Source organism: Mus musculus, chromosome 12, assembly GCF_000001635.26.
Source record: "Mus musculus strain C57BL/6J chromosome 12, GRCm38.p6 C57BL/6J".
Classification (NCBI taxonomy): Eukaryota; Metazoa; Chordata; class Mammalia; order Rodentia; family Muridae; genus Mus; species Mus musculus.
In genome coordinates, this window is record NC_000078.6 from 112,983,008 (window position 1) to 113,009,922 (window position 26,915).

Below are 26,915 nucleotides of genomic sequence, written 5' to 3' on the forward strand. Positions count from 1 at the left end.
AAGGAGGAGAGTGATCTACCTGGAGCAAGTCGCTGAGGTCAAGGAGCATGTCTGCAGGCGGAGTTAAGGAGTATTTTCATGGAGACTGCACGGGTTGCACACCCAGATAGCCAGACCTCATCTGTCCAGTCCAAGCTTATCATCTGAGCAGTCCCTGTGTCTCTCCAGGCACTGAGAGAGACCTCTCAGAATCTACTTTAAGGACAGAAAGTTACCAGAAGGAATGGGAAACAGAGTCAGGGAAGTGAGAAAGGGAGAAAGGGAGCTTCAGATGTCTCCGGTACAAGGTCCTTAGGATACTATCTATAGACACTAACTAGCTTCTAAGCCAAACAGAACAGATGCTCTGGACAGTTTCTAATGACTCAGGGCATCTGTAGCTGTGATTCATTAGTCCATCCCCACTGGACTGGTCCCTCACTGCTCCAGCAACCACCTTTGCCTACAACTGAGTTTTTCTAAATGTGGAACACCTCAGACAACTGACACATCAAGAGAATATCCATATGGCATGGCACTGCCAACATGCTGCCCCAAAGTATCGGCCTTGAAGATTGAGCCTCCTCCCACCAGATCCAGAGATGCCAACTACCTGCTTCTACCTGCTCCATCCCAGTCTGTGCCTTGCCACTGTGTGCGGCAATACTAAGTCAGTTTTCACTCAGATCCCACTTCTGAGACTTGTCCCTCCTCCCCTAACTACTCAAGAGAGGCACAGAACTTACGTGGAAGCTCCAGGTGCCCACTCTGTGCTCACAGGACAGCAGTGCAGCTGAGGGTAGGAAAGCTACTATGTATAGCTAGGTATCATGGCTCTTCTACTCCCAAGGGCCTCAGGTGCTCTGTGGAGCAAAGACAGGAGTGTAGCAGCCCAGTGCTTACACACCTAACCAGAGTATAGAGTTTGAAATTCAATAATCTCTCAACAACCAGGCTTGAGGTATCAAGTTGCCCAAAGAAAAAGTAGCCACTTCAAGTGAGTCTACCCAATGCTCACAGGATCCCTTAAGGCAATGGCCAACCTGTACTGCCCCAATGCTAAAGCTGCATGCCACAAGGCTGGTAACAGGAGTACTGCCAAAGAGCCAAGTAGCTTTGTGATCTAAAAGTACCATGAAGCAAGCAGCTAAGCATTCTAGAGATCTTAAAGACACTGATGCCCTGTGCCAAGGCTAGCTGCCCAACTAGCCTTGCCTGCCTCAGGCAGGGAAAAAAAAATCACTTAATATCTTTTCCATTTCCTGACAAACACTCAAAAAAAAAAAAAACCCCAAACAAACAAAAACAAAAAACCCACAAAACAACAACAACAACAACAAATCAGGTGTGAAAGTTAAGGAGGGTGTGGGGACAGAACCAAACCGAAGAGAGCAAACTGCTGGGTTTGACACTCATACACAACTAGGATGCGATGAGGAATTACACCAAAGAGAAGGAACTACACAAAGAGGATTTGCACACACAAACTCTGGCACACACGTGCATGGTCATGCTCACAAGCACACAAAAGCAGTAAACAACAATTAAAATTGTCATTACTAATCTCGGGAGAATAGGAGGTACTTATACGTGGATAGATAAAACTCGCTTTAACTTTGAAAACCATTCTGAAAACAGCATCTGAGGGCAGTTAAAATAAAAGCCACAGTAACCTTTCTTTTACTATACAGTTAAATGCTCAGCCAAAAATATATTCATTAAGCATTAGTGATTTTTGGTTTTTTTTTTTGTTGTTGTTGGGTTTTTTTTTTTTTTTTTTTTTTTTGAGACAGGGTTTCTCTGTGTAGCCCTGGCTGGCCTTGAACTCAGAAATCCGCCTGCCTCTGCCTCCCAAGTGCTGGGATTAAAGGCGTGTGCCACCATGCCTGGCTCCATAATTTTTTTTTTTTTAATGTATGTGAGTGCTCTGTTGCTTTCTTCAAACACACTAGAAGAGGGCATCAGATCCCATTCCCTCTGAGTGTGAGCCACCATATGGTTGATAGAAATTGAACTCAGTCAGTGCTCTTAACCACTGAGCCATCTCTCCAGCCCTTTAGTGATCTTTTAAAATAAACCCTTATGGGAGGGAGGGCTGGAAAGAAAGCTTAGCAGTTAAACGCACCTGCTGTTATTGCAGAGGGTCTGAGTTCTATTCCTAGCATCTACATGGTAGCTAACAACTGTCTGTAACTCTGTAACTTCTATTCCAGGGAATTTGATACCCTCTTCTGGCCTCTACTGGACTTGCACACGCAGATAACACACATACACATAAATACTTTTTTTGAGAAGTATCTCCCTATATAACCCTGGCTGTCCTGGAACTCACTATGAAGACAAGGCTAAACTCAAACTCACATATCTACCTACTTCTGCCACCAACTTAAATTAAATCCTCAAAAAAGAAATCTTTTAGCCGGGTGGTGGTGGCGCACGCCTTTAATCCCAGCACTCGGGAGGCAGAGGCAGGTGGATTTCTGAGTTCGACACCAGCCTGGTCTACAAAGTGAGTTCCAGGACAGAGACTCAGAAAGTCTCAGTCCCCCTAGGGGTCAGGGATTAGAGGTGCAGGCTGGCAAGCTGAAGAGGGCAGGCAAGGTTCCTGAATGAAAGGCCCCAGCATAACCTGCTTTCTGGGTCACAGTAGACACAATTTTGAGGAGATGAGTAAGATGGCAAAAATGAGTTTGAGTATATAATAAGCGCTGTTCCTTCTCCATGAGGACATCTTGTGATTGGTCCCACACCCAGGATTCCACTTTTGCTAGTGGGTTAATAGAATGACAAGGGAATCCCAAAGGGACCTCAGCACCATGACCTTCTAGCACAGGACTCTCCCAAGTACCACCTAAGGTACTCAGGTAAGGGCTGGGATGGGGGAATGCCAGGCATCCCACAGGTAGCATGGATGAGACAGGAGGAGGTAATGCCTACCAAAACAGATGCCTGTCATAACTGCATCGCCACACAGGAAAACAACATCAGGACCACAACAGGCCAACTGAGGGGCAACATCAGAGCTCAAGCACCACCCACACTACGTGCTAGGACGTAAGGGAGGAGATGACAGCAGGAACCACTTCCTAGGAAGTGAGGAGATGACAGCAGGAACCACTTCCTAGGAAGTGAGGAGATGACATCAGGAACCACTTCCTAGGAAGTGAGGAGATGACAGCAGGAACCACTTCCTAGGAAGTAAGGGAGGAGATGACAGCAGGAACCACTTCCTAGGAAGTAAGGGAGGAGATGACAGCAGGAACCACTTCCTAGGAAGTAAGGGAGGAGATGACAGCAGGAACCACTTCCTAGGAAGTGAGGAGATGACAGCAGGAACCACGTCCTAGGAGTGAGGGAGGAGATGACAGCAGGAGAAGGAAGTTAAAGAACGCTGGGCCCGGAGAGAGAGCTCAGTATGTAAAGTGAGCTCTACACAAGCATAAAGACCCAAGTTCAGAACCCCAGTACTTACATAAAAGCTGGGTGTGGAAGTGAACATCTGTAACCCCAGCACTAGAGGGCATGAGTGGAGATAGCACATCCTGGGGGCTTGCTGGACAGCTCATCTAGACAAAATGACAAACTTCAGTGAAATACCCTGACTCAAAAATGAAGTGCAGAGAGGCCAGGGAGATAACTCAGTGGCTAAAGGTGCTTGCCACAAACCTGACAACCTGAATTTGATCTCTGGGACTTACACAGTACAAGAGGAGAACTGACTCTCAGAAGTGGTCCTTTGGTTTGGTTTGGTTTGGTTTGGTTTTTTTGAGACAGGGTTTCTCTGTGAAGCCCTGGCTATCCTAGAACTCACTCTGTAACCCAGGCTGGCCTCAAACTCAGAAATCTGCCTGCCTCTGCCTCCCAAGTGCTGGGATTAAAGGCATGCACCACCACTGGCCAACATAAGTGGTCCTCTTAACCTGACATGTAGCTATACATGTACCATGTGTGTGCCACATACCCCCAATCAAAAATAAAAGGACTATGTTGAATATAATCTAGAAACTATCTCAGGCCAAAATGTGAGTAGATAGATAAGAAGGAAGCAAAGATTACCTAACACACAGGTAGGACAGGCAGAGGAAACAGGTAGAAACCAAGTGACCTAACACAGGTTCAAGGTGGGAAGTGGTCAGAGGGAGGGACCTACTGGAGTGGAGAGAAGACACCTCATGTTGACAGTTAGACAGAAGCGCACCAAGGCCCCTGGGGTGAGGAGAGAACAGCTATAAGCAGTGTGCATATGACAGGAACAGATGGCTGTGGACCAGAGGGAGCTAGGAGATACTGAAGGATGAAGGATGGAATCCCTGATGTATGTGCATGCCTGCAGAGCTTAGTGCTGGTCCTGGGAAGTGCACAGGAGAACCAGACCTGAAATCTCAAGAAACAAAACTGCAAAGGGAAGAAACAACGCCAGAAGCCATGAGCTCTTCCTCTTCTGCCAAAAGTGGCTGGGACTTAGAAGTCTAGCCTGACTACCTACTAAAAATGGCCCTATAGACTCACAGGGAGTGGTATTATTAGAGGTATGGCCTTGTTGGAGGAAGTTTGTCATCAGGGGAAGTTTCAAAAGCTCAAAGCAGACCCAGTGTCACTCTTTCTTCCTGGTGACTACTGGTCCAGAGGTAGAGCTCTCAGCTCCCTCTCCAGCACCGTGCCTGCCTGGATGCTGCCATGCTCCCTCTCATGAGGATAATGGATCAAACCTCTGAACCATAACCCAGCCCCAGTTAAATGTTGCCCTTTATAAGAGCTGCCATGGTCATGGTATCTCTTCTCTTCAGTAGAAACCCCAACTAAAACAGAAGCTTGGAGAAGGAACGCTGCATCAGCAGGGATGGGACATCCAGTAAGGGACCTGTTAGCATAGCAATACCAATTCCTACAACTCCTCCGTCAACATTTGAGTAATCACCCAACAAAGGATATGAGGTGTGCCTTCAGTTCGGCAAACCAAGTAGAGGCAGGCAGCAATCACATGGGCCATTTTCCGTCCTCGGGTAAGATGCTTGCTTACAGCCATCTTGAAGAAATTGAATGCTGTGTCCAGGCAGTGCTGGTTTAGCTGCAGCTGGCTCCCCAGGTGGTGGATGTGGCGCCGCCCTGTGGCAAAATACAGAATGACCTTTGGTCACAACTTTTAATTTAAAATTAAGTATCACAGGTTATCTTACAAATTTAAGATTTGAGCTAAGCCTGTTAGTGCAGGCATATAATTTCACTTCCTTTGGAGACTGAGGCAGGAGGACCACTATGTCAAGCCTAGCCTGGGCCAGGCATAATGATGCATACCTTTAATCCTAACAGAGGCAAGCTGATCTCTGTGAGTTCAAGGCAGCTTGGTCTGCAAATGAGTTCTAGGATGACCAGCGTTACTTAGAGACCCCGTTTCAAACGAAAAAACCCTGAGCTACAGAATGAGTTTAAAGCCAGCCTGGAAAATTTGATGAAATTTAAAAGTCAAACTAGGGACTGGAGAGATGGCTCAGAGTTTAAGAGCACTGGCTATTCTTCTTCTATTCAACTTGGATTCGATTTCCAGCACCCACATGCTACACAGACATACACAGAAGCAGAATATCTGTACACATAAAGTCAGAATTTTTTTCGTAAAATCACGTTTGGAAATGGGGCTCAGTGGTAGAGGACTTGGGACTGGCTTAGAACACACAGTGATAGGTTTAGGACTCAGTAATCCAAAGTAAGACAGACAGACAGACACTGATAGATTATCTTTGCCCTAAAGTTTTTAATTTAGCCTTTATATTCTAATTAATTTTCATTATGAATGTCAAAATATTAGTTTCCTGATTTCTCATATGCCATAAAACCCTATTCCTGATACACTATATCTTGGCTTAGAACAATACACAGTGGCTGTTATCTCTTCTGGAGATTCTGAGGCCTGGAGTGTCTGGCAGGAAGGGGTCTCCCACAGCACAAGACTCATACTTTCCAAAAAGGTCTCTCTACCTAGTTCAGTCCTGGACAACCCCTAGCCAGGCTTCCCTCCAAGAGCCAGCCTCTTGGCTGGACAACTGGACAGCCTAATGAGCTGCTCCCTGCACACCTGCAGAAGAAGAGCGATGGGAAAGGCAGGCACGACTGCAGAAGCACCTGCTGCCAGGAGGTCTGGACAGTCACCATGCTGCAGACAGGACACTCAAGGTCTCTGTCTACAAGTGCAAATACAGAGCAGCCACACCAAAGTCCAGCAGTGTAGGTCTAAGAGAGAGCTGCTGATACCAACTGTAAGTGCAGACCAATGGGTGGGTGCCAGGGATTAAGAGAGCTCCACCAGACACAAGATATACCCTAAGATATGCAGAGGACATGTAGATGGTAAGACCTGTCACCAGACGTGTCTCGTCCTACTAGCATCTTCAGGGCCTCAATGCACTCTTCTGACAGTGTAGGCAACCTCCATCTCACCCATAAAATGTTAAATACTGGTTTCTCTGATTTGTTGATAAGAACTGAAGGCTAGCACACTACTCATAGCCAACAGTAACAATAACACATTTCAGGGCATGGCTAATATGCCTGACCAAATGCACAAAAATCAGCTCCTTTTTCTTACCAGCACACAGTAGCAACACACCAGAGGCAAAATAAAAAACAAAACAAAAAAAAAAACAAAAAACAAAAAACAAAAAACCCACCAATAATCAGCAGACAGCAGACTACACTGAACTGGAGCCTGAGACTCAGGAGCTGTGTAGTGTTTGCAAGATTCCACAGTTAAGGTAAGATAGCCCTTCTCTAGGGCCCCTGCTCAAGGCTAGACCAATTCTAAAGCCCCACACCTCCAGGCTAGGGCTTGCCAGCATCCCACAAACAGAATCCATACGCTCACTGTAATAGATACTAAGCAGCATACGACACACTTAATGACATCACTCCTAAGAGCAAAACACTGATCCTTCCACACGGAGGTCAGCAATGAGCAAGCCTACCCGGTCTCAGCAACTCTGAGGAGCCTAGCAACAAACAACCAAAAATGCAGCATAGCTTTGAGAATAAGTGAGAACAACAGTGGAAAGCAAGGACCAGTGACATCTGCTCACAGCATGTGTGGTAGCTACAATAAGAAACTCAAGACAAGGGGGTTGGTGAGATGGCTCAGTGGGTAAGAGCACCCGACTGCTCTTCCAAAGGTCCGGAGTTCAAATCCCAGCAACTACATGGTGGCTCATAACCATCCGTAACGAGATCTGATGCCCTCTTCTGGAGTGTCTGAAGACAGCTACAGTGTACTTTCATATAATAAATAAATAAATCTTAAAAAAAAAAAAAAAAAAAAAAAAACTCAAATCAAGCCGGCAGTGGTGGCTCACACCTTTAATCCTACCTAGCACTTGGGAGGCAGAGGCAGGCTGATTTCTGAGTTCAAGGCCAGCCTGGTCTACAAAGTGAGTTCCAGAACAGCCAAGATACACAGAGAAACCCTGTCTCGAAAAACTGAAAAAAAAAAAAAAAAGAAAAAAGAAAAGAAAAGAAACTCAAGACAAGTTCACAATTTTAGCTCACCATATCAAGTTCCTATAATTTGATCTATAGATCCAATGTAATCCCAACTAGAATATGGGCAGGTTTCCTTTAGTAAAGTTAACAAAATAACTCCAAAATGAAACTCTAAAGAATCAAATCAATGAGAAAATAACCCCAGAAGACCCAGTCCCATTCAAGTAACCATACTCTCACAACGCTCTACAGATGAAGACAAGCCCTCAAAATCCCAGCTGATTTCCTGGCAGAAATCGGATACAGACAGACTAACTTCCTAGTGAAACTATGGGACATGGTGATGTAGGCCTTGTAAGCCCAGCACTGCGAGAGTCAAACAGGATCATGAGCTTCAGGCTAGCCTGGGCTATCACAGCAAGACTGTCTCAAAAAGCAGAAGGGAGAGAGGAAGGAGGTAGGAAGAAGGGGGGAGGGAGGAAGGGAGGGAGAGGAGAGGGAGGAAGCAAGCAACACAGATCAAGAAACTTAGAATAATCAGCACAGCACTGAGAAAGAACTCTAAGGTGGCTGGAGAGATGGCTCAGCGGTTAAGAGCACTGACTGCTCTTCCAGAGGTCATGAATTCAATTCCCAGCAACCACATGGTGACTCACAATCATCTGTAATGAGATCTGACGACCTCTTCTGGCGTGTCTGAAGACAGCTACAGTGCACTTATATATATTAATAACTAAATCTTTTTTTTAAAAAAAAAAAAGAAAGAATTCTAAGAAACATAAACACTTCCCAATTTCAAACTTACCACAAGGCTAGGAGCCAAACAAAAGCATGACATATATAGTCCAGCAGAACAGAACAGAGGGTCTGGAAATGATTCTCAGCAAGGGAGGGTGCCAACTGGGAAAATATAATCTTTTCACTCAAACACTGAAAATGCACATAAGATGGAAGCTGGACCCAGTCTCTTATCACTTGTTCTAACTCACAAGGACCAACCCCAAAAACATAACAGGAAACTCAGATGGTCAACCCCAGAGAACAGAAGATATAAGCATCAGTTTGGAGAGCAGGGTGTGGGGTGGGGGTGATAGGTGCATGCATGCACACCCATGATCACACTTGTGGAGGGCAGAGTTAGACACTGGTGGGTCCTCTAGTGATCTGCACTTTATCTTTCTGAGAGAGTCTCTCACTAAACCTGGAGCTTCCCGTTTTTGTCAGAGTGGCTATGCACTGAGGCCCTAGAATCTACCTATCTCTGCCTCCCCAGAGCCAGCGTTACAACAGGCTCACATCCCCATGCTTAGCCTTTTACAGGCTCAACTGGAGACCTTAACTCAGCCTTACTCTACCCACCAAGCTGTCCCCTGAGCATCAAGTGAGTGACCAGTGAGGCACCAGGGAAGCAGGCACTGTCTGAATGAAGAAAGTGTGCCTCCAAAACCACCACGGAGCCGGAGCCTGGCTCAGCTGCTTACTGCTCTTGCAGAGGACCTAAGTCCAGTTCCCAGTCTTACAACCAGCTCACAACCATCTGTATCTCCAGTTCTAATCCTCTTCTAATTAATGTTCCTGAGCACTAGGCACACGTGTGGTACACATACATAAAACACCCATATACTTTTTTTTTTTTTGGTTTTTCAAGACAGGGTTTCTCTGTGTAGCCCTGGCTATCCTGGACCCATATACATTTTAGAATAAATCTTTTTCTATTTTATAACACCAAGTAATGAGAAAAAGAAAAGCAGTTAAAAGACAGCTCATGGAACAGGAAAATTTTTTCTATAACACATATCCGGTGTAAAAAAAATCACAGAGGGTGTGAAGACAGCTCAGTGGGTAAAGACACTTTCAGCCAAGGTGAATGACAGGACTTCAATGCCCAGAGCTCACACGGAGGAAGGAGAGAACCCTCTCCTGCAAGGTGCTCATGAATGCGCCACGGTAAGCACATGTACATGTGTATAGCTATTTACTTTCAAAAACTTACAGCTAAAATGAGGTGTACTGGTGTACGCCCTTAATCTCAGAACTCGGGAAGCAGAGACAGGCAGATCCCTGTTGAGTTCAGGGCCAGCCTGGACTACAGAGAGAGTTTCAGGACAGCCAAAGCTGCATGGAGACCCTGTCTAAAACAACAACAAAAATCTTGTAGCATTCACTAAAGGCAAATACCCTAATTAACAACAAGCAAAGGCTCAGGACAGATACCTCTCTGCTCTGATGCTTTTATAACACAATGAAATGTCACTTTTGCATGTCAAACCATTACACATTTGCTGGCTCTATGCCAATTTCCAAGAGACCAGGAACAAACAGCTATAGGCTGGCACCATCTCAGGCCCTTCACTAAGGGGCCCTACCAAGATCTGCAGAATGCCTGAAAGAAGGGGCACATCCAGGAACCATCCCTCCCAGAGTCCTGCTGGCCCTGGGTTGTAAGGGTGGCAAAAAGTAGCAGGTCACAAGGTAAGACACAGGCAGGGCTGTGGGCTTTGCAAAGTAGAAGCAGCAAGTGAGGTCTGCTCTTACCCGACCCCAGCATCCTGTCCCACCTCCTCCCTCTCCTGTCCCACCCGTGGTCAGCAAGGATGAAGTAGGGAATACCATTCTGCAGGGTCTGTGCTCTTGATTCCTTTCCCAAGTTCACGTGAAAGCCACCTCCTAGGGTTGGGGTTTTCCCAGCACCTGGAAAGATAAAAAAGACAGGTTAGCCAGAGTCTGGGGAGAAGCCCCACAGGCCCTTCCACCAACTGTGAGCAAAGCAGGACCCAGCAGGAAGAGCAGCAGCTAACTTTGCTCTGCCTAGCCAGATGTGGCCTTGACCAGAGGTATCCTAAATATTTAAAAATAAAACAATAGGGGTTAATGAAGTGAGTATCTAGTCCTCTTGTCTCCATGCCTGAGTTAATGAAGTGAGTATCTAGTCCTCCTGTCTCCATGCCTGATGACTAGGACCTACACAAAAGGGGAGGACTGACTCGACAACTGTCTCCCCCACACATGCACCACAACCCCCCACCCCACCCCACCCCTCAAATAAATGTAATAATAATTAAAAAAAAAACAGAAAAAAATATCCTACTCCTCTAAATGAAGTGGATCTGTGCTTTTGGGCTTTTAGTACAAGTCAATCATAGGATTGGAGCGATGGGTCAACAGTTAAGAGAAGGTACTGTTCTTTTTTTTGTTGTTTTGTTTTGTTTTTTGTTTTTTCGAGACAGGGTTTCTCTGTGTAGCCCTGGCTGTCCTGGAACTCACTCTGTAGACCAGGCTGGCCTCGAACTCAGAAATCTGCCTGCTTCTGCCTCCCGAGTGCTAGGATTAAAGGCATGTGCCACCATGCCCGGCAAGAAGGTACTGTTCTTAAAGAGGATGCAAAATTGGTTCTGGGTCAGACAGTTCTCAAGCACCTGTGAGTCCAGTTCCAAGGGCAGCTGACACCTCCAGCCACTGTGGGCACGGGCACTAATGTGAGTCCAGCTCCAAGGGCAGCTGACAGCTCCGGCCACCGTGGGCATGGGCACTAATGTGCCCACACAGAGATGCATACAGATAATTTAGAATAATAAAGATAAGATCTTAAAAAGAAAACATAAAAATTTCACTACATTTAAAACCATGGTGGTGCAGGTCTGTAATTAGGTGTAATTAGGGTATCAGAGGTGCAGGCCAATGTGAGACACAGGGCAAGACCTTGCCTCACTCTGTTATCCCTACCCCTACCGCTAACCCCCACAAAAAAGAAAAACTCCTCTTCAGTTGGAAGCTTACTGCAACCTTTGCACTCCTCAGCTCCAGGTCCACACAGCCCACTGCAAAGTCACCAACCACTGCCACTTCCCGTGCTGGGAGCCCCACACTTCTGCTTGGGTAGCTCCACCTGCACTGCCCCTGCCACCCCTCCACATCTGAGCAGCAGGAGGAAACATGGTGCTTACTCAGCAAACGTCACACCAGGATGAGGTGCCAGCTGACTCAGGCTCCCCTCGGGTGTGAAGGAAGAAAAGCCAAGCATGACCTCTACATGGAACTGCCAACCTCAAATTCACCTAGACCTTCACATTTCAGATGTGTTCTGCCTGTAAAGACACCAGGTATTGGGCTGGAGAGATGGCTCAGCGGCTAAGAGCACTGACTGCTCTTCCAGAGGTCCTGAGTTCAATTCCCAGCAACCACATGATGGATCATAACCATCTGTATTGGGGTCTGGTGCCCTCTTCTGGTGTGTCCAAAGAGAGCAGTGGTGGTGTTCTCATATGCATAAAATAGATAAGACACCAGGAATTTTGTTTTCCTTCATTCCTTCCAGATCAGGTTTCACTATGGAGCACCAGCTGACTTACAACTTTGCCTTCCAAGTGCTGGGATTACAGATGTATACCACTAGGCCCAACAGACATTTGTTTTTTTTTTTACAAGTTTCTATAACAAAAAAATACAAGCTAGAGGTGTAGCACAGATGGGCTTTTAAGAGTCCATCAAGGACAATGGAGAAGGATTATACAACCACAGGCCACTCGGGGAAGAGCCTCTGAAAGGGCTCAGAGAGATGAGCCCAAGACAACATGGGAAGAAACAGACAAAGCCACCTTCACATGCTGGATCTGACTGAGGGAGAGGGCCAAGAGACCTCAGAGCCCAGAAAGGCCTCCCCAGAGCACTGTCCTTCATTTTCTCAGAGTACCCAGAGCAGACAGTTTTATAACTGCTGGTTTGATAGAGAAGGCAAGAGATTCTAAGGCCAGCCTGGGCTAGATAGACAGTAAGGCCCATCCTTAAAAAGCATTCTACAGCAGCTGAGATGGCTTAACACTAAAGAAACCTGCTATGAAGCCTGACCACCTGAGTTTGAGCCCCAAGGACCTGCAAGGTGGAAGGAGAGAACCAGCTTCCAAGAGCTGTCCCCTGAATTCTATACGTGCAGAGTGGCATGTACATACACATACAAATAAACATAATAAAAATGTAAGTTCTGAAAAACTGAAGAACAGAACTCAAGTGAGCTTCAGCCAAGATAGAAGTAACTGAGATGGAGACAATTCCAGGTCTTTCCTGCATGGATAGAAGCTATGGGTTCACCTGTGGGTGAAAGATCCTGACAGAGAGAGAAAAATTATTTAAGCCCCTAGACCTGTGTCCAAAATAGACCTCACTAATGGTAGGGAGTAGAACTTGCCCCATTGTTCCAGGAACCGTTCCTTAAACCCGTTATGCAAACTTGCCAGCTTGCCAAATGCTATAGCCCAATGCCAAGTGTTTGCGGTTTCTACCTTTATAACCCCTTACCCCTTGAGCTCGTGGTCGACTCCTCTACCCCTGCATGGGATACGAGTCGTCCCTAGTGCACTGGTCTTTCCCGAATAAACCTCTTGCAGTTTGCATCAAGACCGTTTCTCGTAAGTGATTTGGGGTGTCGCCTCTCCTGAGTCAGAACATGGGAGAATCCTCACATTGTGGGTCTTTCATGAGCAGTTCCAGGAGCTAACAAAGCAGTTGGAGACAGACCCTAACCCTAATGAGGAAGCTCTGGAGGCCTTGGCTGAGGCACTGAAACTGACGAAAGGAGACATTGGGGCTTGGTTCCTTTCTTGAAGGCATGAGATGGAGCTCCGGCAGCTGTCCGAGGCCCACACATCTGAGCTGGAGTCAGGGACCATAGCTCTGGGTCTCACCTTGTTGGAAGCTATGGGTCAGACTTTGGCCTAAGACTTAGTTAATGTGCCCCTGGCATAAGGAATGGGAAAGGTACTCCATACCACGCAGAACCCCGAGCCCTCCTCCCAAAATGACCCTGGACTCCCCTAAGCTCTGGAAGTCTTGATCACACTCTCTTCTGGGTACCAACGCAGGGATGGCATGTCACAGGATTTCTAACTCCCTAGAGTGGGCTCTTTTTTGTTAACTTTTTTCTTCAACTTCCTTTTGGAATATGGGGTGGCTGTGATTTCTGTCTATTGAAGGCACATTAATAAAGCTGCATTCATAGAAAAAAATTAAGTTCTGATCAAGTGGTACACGAGGCCCTGGGTTCCACCACCAACACCATAAGCAATTCTGATTATTGGAACCTCAGGGAGGTTCCCAGCCTTCAGATGAGGTTTGCTGCTCCAGGATTGGAGAAAATGAACCCTAAGAAGGCAGGTGCCACAAGGTGCCTGGTGTTTGCTCTCTCTCTGCAATCCTAAGCGCAGTTCCAAGCTTTGACAAGCATGCAGAGGCCCAGGGGTCATCACCCACAGACAAAGGGAGGCCTCAGAGAGCCATGGCTCATGCTGCAGAGTGTGCATCATGGGGAACAGTGCTTTGCTCCAGACTCTCATGGTGTCGCTCAAATCCCAACTTCTCCAGCTACCCACTGCCTTGCATTTGGCATCTAAGCCTGAGGTCCTGATGCCTACTACTTCCCTTGGCACAAGCTACTTGAAAAGACCTCTAAACCCTGATTACAGGTACAACATTTTCCAGAGTCAGGGGCTCTGCTGCAGGACCCCATCACTCACTTTAGTGTACGAGGCACACATTCTACTGTTCAGTGTCCAGCTTAGGTTGCTGTAAGCAGAGACACCTAGGAAAAGACAGCCACTAACGAGAAAAGGGGCTTACAACGAAGCTGGAGGAAGGCAAGAAGACCGAGGAGGGTCTAGTCCATGTGGGCATGCTGATTTCAGGGGAGGGCAGGCAGGTAGCCACCTGAAAGATGGCTGTTCAAAGCAACTGACACCTCCCTCCTGTACTTCCTACCAAGGCTAAGAATTCATGGCCTCACAGTGCATTCCCCAGGGCACCCAGGGCTGGTTGCTGGAGTGCTTCTCTCTGGAGAGAGATCTTGATGCCACCTCAGAGCCCATCTGTGCTTCTGCTCAATGCCTCTGAGCATGATTTCCCAGGATGCATGGGGAAGCCTCCCTCCACCATGGCTCCACACTGTTCTCCCTGATGTCACGAGGGCACAGTGAGCATAACACACTGTCCCCAAGCAGTGAATGCACTATGAAAATGCTTCCCATGGAAAGCCCTAGACATCTGCTCCAGCAACGGCCTGTTCCTACTGCTCTTATCACTCCAACAGGCATCAACATCTTGGCAACTCTTTAGGAGGCTGTAACAATGTGTGGTACAACACTGTCATAGAAGTCCTGCAAACACCTACAAAGAATAAGAACTTATGTGACATGTGAAACATAATGGAAATGTACAAGGGAAAAGTCAACCCAAAGCCATTTTTTTGGAAATATTCACAAAACTGGTGAACCAGCCAGAAAGGCAAAAATACAATACCCCAATATCCAAAAGGAAATGGAGGGGCTTTGCTACAGTCCCTTGCAGACATAAAGAACATGGGCTAGGTAGGGAGAAAGCTCAGTTGCACACTACTTGCTTAACTCCATGAATTCCACAACTAGATGACCCATTCCAAGAACAAGCCAGAGACTATCTGAAATGTAACTACAGCTACTACTATGACAGAAGCTGAAAAAGAAACCTTAATATTGGAAAAAAAAAAAAAGTTAAAAAAGCCGGGCTGTGGTGGCGCACGCCTTTAGTCCCAGCACTCGGGAGGCAGAGGCAGGTGGATTTCTGAGTTCCAGGACAGCCAGAGCTACACAGAGAAACCTTAATATTTAAGTAAGAACAGATGCAAGAAGTGGTAGGCACACGCCTACAATCTCGGCTGTGTAGAGACTGAAGCTGGAGCATCATGAGTTCGAGGCCAGCTTAAGTTACATAGTGAAACTAGGAAAGAGAAAGAGCGCAGAGGGCATTGTTTGTATATAGTCCCTTCCAGAAAGTAAGGGGGGGTGGGGAGGCAGGGACACAGCTCACTTGTTTCAGGAGTACATTCATTACCTTGACATCTAAGGCTGATAGATGTTAAACTACAGGCCAATACCCCAGGACAATGCCTCAGGTGAGCTTGCTTTTGGAACTCACAGCAGATTCAACAATCTGCTGCACGGGCTGGGGAGACAGTCCTGTCGGTCAGTGGAGTAAATGCTTGCTGTGCAGATCCCCAGGATGCACATAAAAGCAGGTCAGGAGTGTTAGCCACTTATAACCCCAGCAGTTGGGAGGCTGAGAGTGGTAATCCCTTGGCCAACCTGGTTAGCTAGAGTAGCCGGAATCAGGAGCCCCAAGTTCAGCAAGAGACCCTGACTCAGTAAAGTGGAGAACTATCAAGGAGGGTTCCTGATGCCAACTTTGGGCCTCCTTACTCATGTGCCCACACATACATGTATGCCTGTGCACACACACACACACACACCACACACACAGCCTCAGCCGCACAGGGCATGGTGTGCATGCTTGTAATCCCAGTACTTAGGAAACTGAGGCAGGGGAGGCTGCTAAAAGTTCAAGGCCAACCAGTCTACACAGGAACATCTTGTCTCAAAAAAAAACCCAAAAAGTTGGGTCTGGTAGTACAGGTTCATAACTGCAACTACTTAAGAGGCTGAGTCAGGAGGACTGCAAGCTCAATGCTTGCCTGGGTTACTGATTAAGTTCAAAGCCAGCCTGGACAACTTGTCAAAACCCTAACTCAAAGTAAACCATAAAAAGCTAGGAACATAGAGAGCTCAGTGGCACTGCACTTGCTTAGTATGAGCAAGACCTGGGCTCCAGCTCCATACACACAATACATATAAATATGCAAATACAGTTACATACAGTCCAAGGGAAAGAGATTACAAATACACTAGTCCATAGAGGAAGGCAAAAGCTGGATGGCTCACAATTCTGATCGCAAAACATTAAATGTAAACAAAAGGTCAGGCTGAATGCACTACAGAACCCGGAGCAGACTCACACAGGGGGGCAGACAATGACCTCTGCGGAAGGAACAATGGTAACTCCATGTAAAAAAAAAAAAAGGAATCCTTTCAGCAAACTATGTGTGGAAAATGGTACCTCCGCAGACAAGAAAGGAGCCTCAGCCCGCACATCCCACTTTCCACAAGGCTTAACTCAAAAAATGTGGACTAGGCTTCCACTGACATAGGGATTTGGGAACTGTTTAGTGTGCCAGAGTCCCTGGGCTAGATCCCCAGTCTACAGAAAATAAAAACAAAACTGCGTAAAAGTGTAAACAATAACTTTTAGAAGACAAACGCGGTGACTCAAAGACATCTTAGATTCGTGACAAAGGAAACTCTCAAGAAAGAAAAGGCGACAAATTGGAATGCTTCAAAATGTAAAACCTTTGGTCAAAATAGTAACATTTGCCTCAAGAATCAGATATACAAAGAAAGACTTGGAAGTATAACTCACCTAGAGACTCGACATTCAACGGTTAGGAAACAAACCCTTATTTTAAAAAGATAAGGACTCAGGCGACTGGGCAGAGAATTGAGGCTGGGCACATCTTCTTCATAGCCCTTAGGGCAATGACACCTGTTAGAGTGGCCAACCGGATAAACGGAACCTGCGAGCCTGAAAGCCGTGCCTGTCAGATTTCGGGACCCAGCCCGACGACCTCCGTTGGACCGGACCGCGACGCTTGGACCGGGCAGATCGCGGAGTTTACATCGGCGTACGGGACTCGGAGGGGACCTGGCTGCAGATTCCCGGCCCGGCCCTGCCTCAGTTTCCCTGTCCGACTGCCCACGGTCTGTCACAGGACGACCTACTTCAGTTTCCCCGCCAGCCTCGACTCCTCCCTCGGACCTCGCACACGCAGCCCTGCCCGGCCCCCTCGCCCGAGCTGCAGAACTCACCGTCCAGCGACACGAACTGGCCGACCGCCGACGAGCCGCCGCCGCTGTTCTCCACGAACTGCACCTCGGACACGATGATGTTGTCCTCGAGCACCGAGCCGCAGCCCGTGCACACCGCATCGCCGCGCGCCGCATCCAACTCGATGTCCGTGCCGCCGCAGCCGCGGCAGACGCGGCCCGTCATGGTGGAGCCGCGGGGCCCCACCGGCCCCCCAGCCGCTCAGCAGTCCGCTCTCCGCCCGCGGCCCTCAGCCCGCAAGGCCCGTCGCGCCGCCTCCGTCTGCGCCGCACTCTCGCGAGGCCGCCGGCGCCACGCCTGCCGATTCGTCGCGGCAGATTCGCCCAGCGCGTGCGGGCCGCGCTGCCTGCAACGGCCGCGCCCGCGGGACCGATAAAGGAACTCAAGAATCGTTGGGACGCTGGGACCGAACCGCCGACCTTCCGGGCGGCCGGAAGCAAAGCTCCAAACCTGGAACCCGGAGGCCTCGCGGGCCAAAAGCCAACAACGGGGCGGGACTGGAGGGCGGGCGAGAAGGGCGGGGCGGGGCGGGGCGGGGCGAGGAGCGCAGCCCGGGACCCGACTCGGGCCGTGGGAGGAGCCTAGGAGGAAATGCGGGCTGAGGGAGGAGCCTGGGACAGGGGCGAGGCTTAAAGTGACGGGGCCCGGAGTAGGCCGGTGGGTGGAGCTGGGACGAGTATGGGAGGAGCCTGTAGATGGCGCCGAGGCCACGAAGCTTTCGGTATGCGGAGCCGAAGGAGAGCCGATTGTCTGAGAGAGGAAATCTGGAAACAAAGTAGTGGGATGGGTTTGTGGGCGGTAACTTGTGTGCGGCCAAGGCCCGGCCCGTGGAGCCTGCACTGATTGGCACAATAGGCTTTGGGAGCGTCCTGGGCTGGATGTAGTGGGAGTAACTTGGGGAGTCAGCAAGCCCTAGAGGGCAGGATCAAGGACTGCCGGCGGGGCAGCGTTTAAGAGGGACCTGGAATGTTCTCCCAGACTCTGCTGCAGACACCTCATCCCCCATCCCTCAGTCCCAGGGTGAACAGTCTCTGGGACCACAGTTGGTCACCTCAACGCTGAGTTCTCAGCAGGACTTCCTATTTCCTGGCAGTAACGGGTCTGGGTAGTAGGGTAGTGAGCTCTGGGTAAAGTAGAGCATACACAGAACCCTCTGCATCCGCAGGCGCTGCTCACAATCTCAGCCATACCTGTCAGTCCTTGGGAAGTTTAGCAAATCTTGTGCACTACTACAGGTAAGAAACTCCAAAATTAGACTGCAGGATGCCACAGGAGCTCAAACTAAGAGGGAAGCATTGTAAATATGCAGACTTCTGATCAGCTTGCAAAACCAGCGTTATCAACACAATTTAGAAGAAGAACAAGAACAACAACTTGGAAAAAGCCGATTGTGTTGGTGCACACCTTTAGTCCCAGCACTCCAGAGGTAGGGGCAGGTGAATCTCTGTGAATTAGAGGCCAGCCAGGACTCTGTTTTATACATAGAGTAACCCTGTCACAAACAAACAAACAGAACTTGGGAGGGATCTCCTCAAAACATAGCAAAGGAAGGGTTGGTGAGATTGCTCGTCAAGTAAATGCCAAGCAAATCTGTCTGCCTTGCTTGAGTTCAATCCCAAGAACTCTGGTAAAGGCGGACTGAGAGAATTTACTCCACAAAATTCTCTTTTGACCTCCACACATGTACCCTCTCACCATCATGTGCACAATACATATTAAAGTCAAATGGCAAATGAAGGAATTGAAGGATTTGGAGTGCTGCACAGTTCCTGTGCTCTCGAGTCACCCCAAGGGATCCCAAATCAACATGTCATTGAATGCCTCAAAAGGTCCAGGACAGCCAATGGTATGTCCGGAAAAAAAACAAAAACAAAGCAATACTCCAGAAACCCAGAGTGAAGCACTCACAGGAGCTCCTGGTTCCCTATACAGTTGGTGTCTTTAGGAGATAACCATGGTCAGAGTCCCAAGGTGGAGGACCAGGGTCCTTCAGACCTCCTCACAGATGCCCCTGAGCCTTGTCCCTTCTCAGTGACCCCAATGTACATTGCAGTAAGACAAGTGCTAAGAAGGGAAGAGCAGCAAGTTCTTCAGCCCCTACAGAGGAACCAGGTGGAGCCCTATCTTCTTTGGAGGGCCTGGGGATGCTTCCCTGCCATTCTATCTTGAAAAAGGCTCACCCAATCTGAGTCTTAAAGAGCAAGAATATCTTGCTCTGCAGGGGATAAACATGAAAAGGTGAGCTTATCACTCATGAATGCCATTGTGTAGAGAGAAAACATAGCTCAGAGCTGGGGGTACCCCCAAATGCTTCATCATGGAGAAGTATTAGGCGTACCACAAAGAGAAGAGAGTGCCTGTGTTAAACCCCTTTGCTCTGCACAGATTCTGCTATGGATTCTGCTATACCACTGCTTTACCCAATCCACTCATTAGCCTTGCGTCCTTCCATTCCCAAGTTTGTATGACATAGTCAAGCCCTTGCCACAAAACAGTCCCAGCACACACATTTCCTTGAGTTCAATTCTTTTTCTGTTTCAATAAAACTTGTAGAATATTTGTTTGCTGGGACTACCAGAACAAAGTGCCCCAGACTCAGCGACTTGACTTTGTCTACTCTTGGAGCTGGAGAGATGGCTCAGAGGTTAAGAGCACTGGCTGCTCTTCCAAAAGGTCCTGAGTTCAATTCCCAGCTACAATCATCTATAATGAGATCTGGTGCCCTCTTCTGGCGTGCAGGTATATATGCAGACAGAATACTATATACATGAAAAAGAAATTAAACCTTTTTTTTTTTTTTTTTTTGGTTTTCCTGGACAGGGTTTCTCTGTGTAGCTCTGGCTGTCCTGGAACTCACTCTGTAGACCAGTCTGGCCTCGAACTCAGAAATCTGCCTGCCTCTGCCTCCCAAGTGCTGGGATTAAAGGCATGTGCCACCACTGCCCTGCAAAAATTCTACTTTTGTGATCTAAAGGCTGGAAGTCAAGGTATGAACAAGGTCTTTGCTCCTGAGGCCTTGCCTTCTGCCTCAAAGGGTACTCTGTGTGTGTCTGTCAGTCTGTCTCCTCATCTTCGGTTCTTTTTAAGGACACAGCCATAGGACAGTAGATTAGCACCTTTCCTAATGACCTCCTGCTACCATAATCACCTCTCTAAAGGTCACCTCTTCAAACATGAACAGGGCAGGGGCAGTTCATAGTGAATGCTCAGGTCTTCCAGGAGCCCAGTGAGCCGTAACAAACCAGCTGGAAGTGATGTGCTCGGTGCCTCGGTGGCTCTGTGGCCATCAGTGCACCAGGTGGACCTGTTCCTCAAGCATCCAGCCGGCTTTGGGGCTTAAATATGGCATTAACACTAGGTTGCTGCGGGTGGAGTGATCACCCTGGGTGAATGCACAGGAGTCGCTTCTTGAGGTTTCCAGTGAGAAAGGGAAGCTGCCCCTCAGGTGTCTCCAGTGCATGCCCTGCTACTGCAGTAACCCGTCAGAGTGAGCTGGGAAACATGACATGGGGTGCCTCAGCAGTCCCGGCAACAACATAATTTAAATGAGTTTTCCTACATCCCAAATCCATAGGCGACTTTGTCTGCCTTGTTTTGTGTTCCTTCCATCTTTTTCACTTGATGTCTCTCATTTTCCAAACCTGAACTGTTTTTTGTTTGTTTGTTTGTTTGTTTGTTTTTTGTTTTTTAGCGCTCTCGCCTGTCCCTCCCCAGTTTACCATATCCCTGCCAAATATGTCTTCCCAGTGGCCCTTGCCCACCTGGCACACACACTCCAGGAAAAAAGGAGATGACCTTTCCTGCAGCCTCTTGGCCTGTGGCTGGAGGCTCTTTCAAGCTCCCCGCATTCTTTTTAAAAAGGCTTGGATACTCTTTCACTCCAGAGTCTCTCCCACATTTCTGCTTGCTCCAGGATACAACCTGACACTGAGAGCCCACTCCATCTGGCCTGCGATAATCTGAAAGTCCCCAATTCCTGTTAAATCCCAGGGCTCAGTGTGACCGCATCAAGTAGAGATACTGGCTCAGACCTGTAATCCCAGCAATCGAGAGGATCACGGACTTAAAGCTGCCTCAGCGACATACAGACCTAGGGTCAAACGTATGACCCTATTTCAAGAAGCAGTTAAATTGTTGCTTTCAGAGCAGAAGGATCATTTTCGTTAACAAAATAAAATAACCCTACAGAAAAGCTATCCTTTCACTCACTCTGATGAAACAGGATTGAACACCTGTGTGCTGTCAGGGGTATTGTGTCTTTTATGACTGTCATTGGCTGTTCTCTGTATTAGGACCTTGGTATTTTCCCATATTCTACATATGTGTTTGCATCACTATTTCTACTGTGAGAAACACTAAGGAGCATGGAGCATTATAATTTAAACCCAAAGGTCCCTCGGATTCTTTTGGGGGGGGGCAGACTTGCCTTGAAGTCCCGATATCTTGCCCCTGACTCCCCTGAGTGTTAGAATCAAAGTTGTGTGCCACTCCGTCTGGTCTTCCCTCCTATTCTTAAGCCTAGGTTAAATGTGATCAGTAAGTTAACAGTCATGGTGTCTCATACCTTTAATCTCAGCACTTGGGAGGCAGAAGCAGGCAGATCTCTGTGCATTTGAGGCCAGCCTGGTCTGCACACAATGACTTCCAGAACAGCCAAGAGCACATAGAGAAACCTGTCTCAAAAAAAAAAAAAAAAAAAAAAAAAAAAGACATAAAATAAGGTAAGAGGATGATGCCTGCTCGACAGCTTTAATCCTTGGCTTTTCACACCATCGCCTACCGTGACTGTTCCTGGAGAGCAACACGGAGAGCTCCCTTGCATGTCCAGTGGGTAAATATGTCATGGCTGATCTGTCATTTCCCAGTTATCAGACATACCCCTCCATAAGCTCTCCCTTTGAAATACCACACAAACCTGCAATGCCACAGACTATGTGCAAATGCCCAAGGTAGCTACCAACCAGAAGAGGGCAGCTCTGCCATCCTAAGGTGAAGGATGAGGGAGCCCACACTCCTGAGCAGAGTAACCCAGGAGGTGGCGCCCGCCTCTGGGTGAATTGAGATCATGGGGAGAGCTGCAGGCTGGCCTTTGCTCTGCATTCACCTTCATCACATGGGCAATTGAGGTGGGCATCGTGATTTACAAAGAAAACAAAAGCCTATTTCATTCTTTGTAAATATTTTGTCACTTGTATTTTCCATTGTCTGACAGATGTGAATGGTTTCCCAGGGTTGTAAGGATATCACCTACTAAGTGAGTGTATGTTTCCATACTGATGGTGCTTGGCTGGTACGGGGGAAGTGCTGGGGCTGCCCTTGGCTTATTTTTCCAGGGCACCTAGCTCACCCCTGTCAGCGGCTCAGCCACAGCCTATCCTGATTTATCTGCCACAAGACATGCTTTTATTTTTCTGAGACAGATTCGTGTGATGTAACTCTGACTGGCTTGGAACTTGCTCTATAGATCAGGTTAGCCCTGAACTCATAGCGATCTGAATGCCTCTGCCTCTGGAGTGCTGGGATTAAAGGTGTGCAGCACCAGAGCTCCACAGCTGGCTTGACTCAGAGCATCCTTTGTTCCCATCTCAATATTCTTCACTGGAGTTAAAAGCCATGAAAGACGAGAAGAGAAAGGAAAGCAACAGAACCGATTGCATTCGGAGCACAGAGGTAATGCTCTCCTAGCACAGTTTATATTTTCTTATGGCAGCTTGAATTCCTGTGCGTCAGTATTTTTGAGAAAAATGTATTTGGCACACATAATCATGTATTGATAGATACTTTCACATACACACATTTACATATTTGCTTTCTTTTTTAAGCTGAGTAGGATTACATTTTCTACTTTCTATAGTTTTTGCTGTTTGTTTTTGAGACAGGGTCTCACTATGTAACAACCCTGGGTTGTCTGTTCTCAGATCTTGAGGTCTTAGTTGCTGACTTCCTACCAGACACACTGGAAGATGCCTCTGCCTTTCTTCAGTGTAGCAGTAGAAATGGCACTGTCCCTGCTAGCCTCTCCGAGAGCAGCACTGTCTGGCTGAGTTCTAGCCTCTCTTAGCTCTAGCATCTAAGTTTTAGCATCTTAGTTCATGATGAGGAGCAGTGGGTGTAGGATGTTTGTTTGTTTAATGTCAATTCGACACAAACTAGGGAGCCACACCTGAAGACCTGTCCTGGCTGCTTTGACTGAGGTGGGAAGACACACGTGGGCAGCACCTTCAGGTGGCAGCCGGGAAACAAAGGGCTTCAGAAGGAAGGTAGGCCATCTGGCTCTTCCCCCTTGGCCTTCCCTGGTGCAGCTGAGTTAATCTGCCCTGTTGTGGCTGCTTCGGGTTCCCTCTCTGACATCAGAACAAGCTTTCATCTTGGACTAAGGACTGGGGTTGATAAGACACCCACGTTGTGGACTGTCCCCAGTGAGAGACAGCCATTGTGGAATTACTCCCAATATTGAAGCACCCAGCCTCATGGAACAACTACCTGGGTCTCAGCTCTCAGGTATGGCTCTGCTAAGTGATACCAATTTTTTGTTTTTGTTTTTGTTTTTTTGTTTTGTTTTTCGAGACAGGGTTTCTTTGTGTAGCCCTGGCTGTCCTGGAACTCACTTTGTAGACCAGGCTGGCCTCAAACTCAGAAATCCACCTGCCTCTGCCTCCCGAGTGCTGGGATTAAAGGCGTGCACCACCATGCCCGGCTAAGTGATACTATTTTAAGCTGACTTAAATTCTCATACTTGCTTGTGTGCGTGCATGTGTGTGTCTGTGTGTGTGTGCATGTGTGTGCGCACACTTCTGTGTGTGGCTCACTTCTGTGTGTGGCTGATCACACTGGTTATGTGCCTCTAGAGAATGCTGACTATGCAGAGTTTAAGAGTCAAGGCAGTTTCAAGAGGTGCAATGGTATTGCCGTTCTTCTAGGTGAACTCCCGACACCATCAGACTTTTCTGCTGCCCTTGTAGTTCTACAGGTGTGCCTGGGAGTGCTGAGTACTCTCTCAGTCTCCCCACAGAGACTGAGTGGTGGGTGTTGCTCCCTACTCGTTCCAGGATCCACTGGAACCTAGGCACAGGCTCCCTGCAGATGCCAGGGAGAAGCCAGGGAAGCTGCTTTCCCTTCCAGGGGTACTCAGCCAAGTTGGAAGACAGACCCTGGGGCCCACTAACTGTTGCTGAGGCGACCTCATGGTTGGGATCACTGAATGCTCATAGGAGAGGGCCCTGGAAAGCTAGTTTTCTCATCACATGGGAAAATGCAGTGAGAAAGTTCTATGAATCAGGGAGGAGCTCTCTTTGATCTTAGACACCTCAGCCTCCAGCACTGTGGGCAGCACATTTCTCTTATCAACCAGTCAGTTTATGGTGTGTTCTTTTTTTTTTTAAGATTTATTTATTTTTATTTATATGAGTATAATGTAGCTGTCTTTAGACACACCAGAAGAGGTAATCAGAACTCATTACAGATGGTTGTGAGCCACCATGTGGTTGCTGGGATTTGAACTTAGGATCTCTGGAGGAGCAGTCAGTGCTCTTAGCCGCTGAGCCATCTCTCCAGCCCCTTATGTTGTGTTCTTAAACTTCTTGAGAAAACTTGCTGGACAGTGGTAGCAGACACCTTTAATCCCAACACTCAGGAGGCAGGGGCAGTTGGATCTCTGCATTTGAGGCCAACCTGGTCTTCAGAGTGAATTCAACCTGGTCTACAGAGTGAGTTCTTGGATAGACAGGGTTACACAGAGAGACCCTGTCTCAGAAAACAAAACAAAAAACAACAAAAACAAACAAACACAAGAGAGACAAAGAGACACAGAGAGACAGAGACGGAGAACTTAATGTGTATGGGTATTGTGCCTGCTTGTATGTTTACACACCACGTTTATGTCTGGTACCAAAAGAGTCCAGAAGAGGCTGTCTGATTCCCTTAGCTGTAGTTGCAGATGGTTGAAAGATGTTTTGTGGGTTCTGGGAATCGAACCCAGGTCTTCTTCAAGAGCAAACAGCGCTCTTAACCATGCAGCAACTTCTCAACCCCTATGGCATTTTCTTACAGCAGCCTGACTTACAACACACTATGTATGCAAAGCATTTGAGTCATTGTTTGAGGGTTAGGGGCAGAGACTCCTCCTGACTATCTTATGACTCTGAATGCTGTTAACTTTGACTAGTTTCATCATTTTTCCAGGTGTTCCCCTTGCATTTCATTGGCTTATTAAATTCTGCCCACAATGGCAACATTGTCTCCTCCTGTTTTAAAGATTTGAATGACATGGGCTAATGTAGCACAAACATGATGCTAGTCTAAATGCCCACAGACAGAGGGCAAAGTAGGTTGGTTACAGTTCATCCAGATTGTGGGATGTGAGAAAGCTACTGTACCTCCAGTCCAGAAAACATCAAGGATTGAGGGTTTGTGGCTTCCTGACAAGTGTCAAACATTGTATATGGACCCCAATCCAGATTTCAAAAGAAAAGCAAAAGAATGTGGACTTGTAGACAAAGAAGGTGAAATCCAGGCATGGCAGCACGCACCTGTAATCCCAGTAGTGTGTGGGAGGGGGAATGGGGACAGAGAATCTGAAGCTCTAGGCCAGACTGGGCTACAGAGTGAGGCCTTAGAGAGAGTTGGGGAAGGAAAGGGGAGGAGGAAGGCTGGAGAGGGTACCTGCATGGTAGGTTGGGCCTGGGCTGAGTCTCCTGTTCCCTGCTTGCTCCTTTCAGTTCACTCTGGGCCTCCAATACCAAGGCAGACTGCACTTGCCTCCCCCAGTCTTCATGTGTGTTCAGAAACCTATTGTTCACCAACAAAGCTATTACCTATTGTTCACCCTCAAAAGAAGGCAATACATTATAAAGATCACATGATCTAAATGTAAAAATTCCCAAAGGGCCTGCATAGAAGCACTCAGAACTACCATCCCTGTGACCTTGGGTCTAGCAGAGAGACTGTGAAGACACAAGCTGGTAAGCAGAAGTAGCAGAACACAGATCCAGGCCTTTTCTTTTCCTTTCTCTTTCTTTTCTTTTTTCTTTTAAGACAAGGTTTTTCTCTGTGTAGTCCAGGCTTTCCTGGAACTTGCTTTGTATATTAGGTTGGTCTCAAACTTGAGATCTGCCTGCCTCTGCCTCCTGAGTGGGATTAAAGGCATGCACCGCCACTGCCCTGCTTCTGTTGGTTTCATTCTAAGCTGTCTCACCTAGGCCTTTCAGTCACCCAAAAGTGATCAGGCTGAGAACATTTGGGCTCCTGGACTGCAGCTACCTGGGGCTAATGTTGTGGCTTAAGAGCTGCTAGGGCAAAGGGAGACCTGATACACATCTTTAGGGGCACTGGACCTTCCTGACCTTGCTAGCACTGCTCTTCCCTGTGGCAGTTCCACATAGTCCTCGGGCTCTCTCGGAACTCCTCCATGGCCTACCACCTTCCTGCTTCCGGCACAGTAAGTGACAGCATACCCTAGACTGTGTCCTAGCTCCTGAAGAATACCTACCCCTCTAGGGCAAGCAGGCCATTCCTGCATCTCCAGGATTTGATAGCAGTTTGAGAAAAACTTACAGAGTTAATGAGTGTATCTCTGAACCTTACAACTCCAGGGCCCTATCAGGTCTTGGAGACGGCTTCCATGGCAGCTCCTGGTGGTAGTAGTTCTGGGAGCAGTCAGCATTAGTGGTTTAGGCCCTGCTCCATGCCAGTCACCCAGCAGGGTATCCACATGGATACCTCCATTGATCAAA

The 26,915-nt window shown here is 47.8% G+C and overlaps 1 protein-coding gene and 1 long non-coding RNA gene across 13 annotated transcripts in view; one reads left to right on the plus strand and one right to left on the minus strand.

The window, feature by feature from the left end:
- The window catches only part of Brf1 (BRF1, RNA polymerase III transcription initiation factor 90 kDa subunit), a 45,076-nt gene extending 27,377 nt beyond the window's left edge, over positions 1-17,699 (minus strand). For 3 of the 11 annotated variants that reach the window (XR_381545.4, XR_001780489.2, XM_006516261.4), the window contains exons 1-4: positions 17,166-17,698; positions 10,057-10,137; positions 4,912-5,085; positions 20-51 (exon numbers count right to left, since the gene is read on the minus strand). Coding sequence is in view for 6 of the 11 variants with exons in the window: in XM_006516261.4 (XP_006516324.1) it covers positions 20-51; positions 4,912-5,085; positions 10,057-10,137; positions 17,166-17,349 (471 nt within the window). In the remaining 5 variants the exon portion in view is untranslated. Of the gene's footprint in view, positions 1-19; positions 196-725; positions 843-3,451; positions 5,086-10,056; positions 10,138-17,165 lie in introns of all 11 variants that reach the window. The other 8 variants (XR_872720.3, XM_006516260.4, XM_030246942.1 and 5 more) reach the window with 7 other exon arrangements.
- A 17-nt stretch (positions 17,700-17,716) lies between these two features.
- 9230104M06Rik lies at positions 17,717-21,474 on the plus strand. 2 transcript variants are annotated; one of them, XR_001780728.2, is made up of 3 exons: positions 17,717-17,905; positions 18,350-18,419; positions 21,098-21,474. It is a non-coding gene; the product is annotated as an RIKEN cDNA 9230104M06 gene (long non-coding RNA). The 2 variants fall into 2 exon arrangements; XR_001780729.2 differs by having other exon boundaries at positions 21,175-21,474.
- The last annotated feature ends 5,441 nt before the right edge of the window (positions 21,475-26,915 follow it).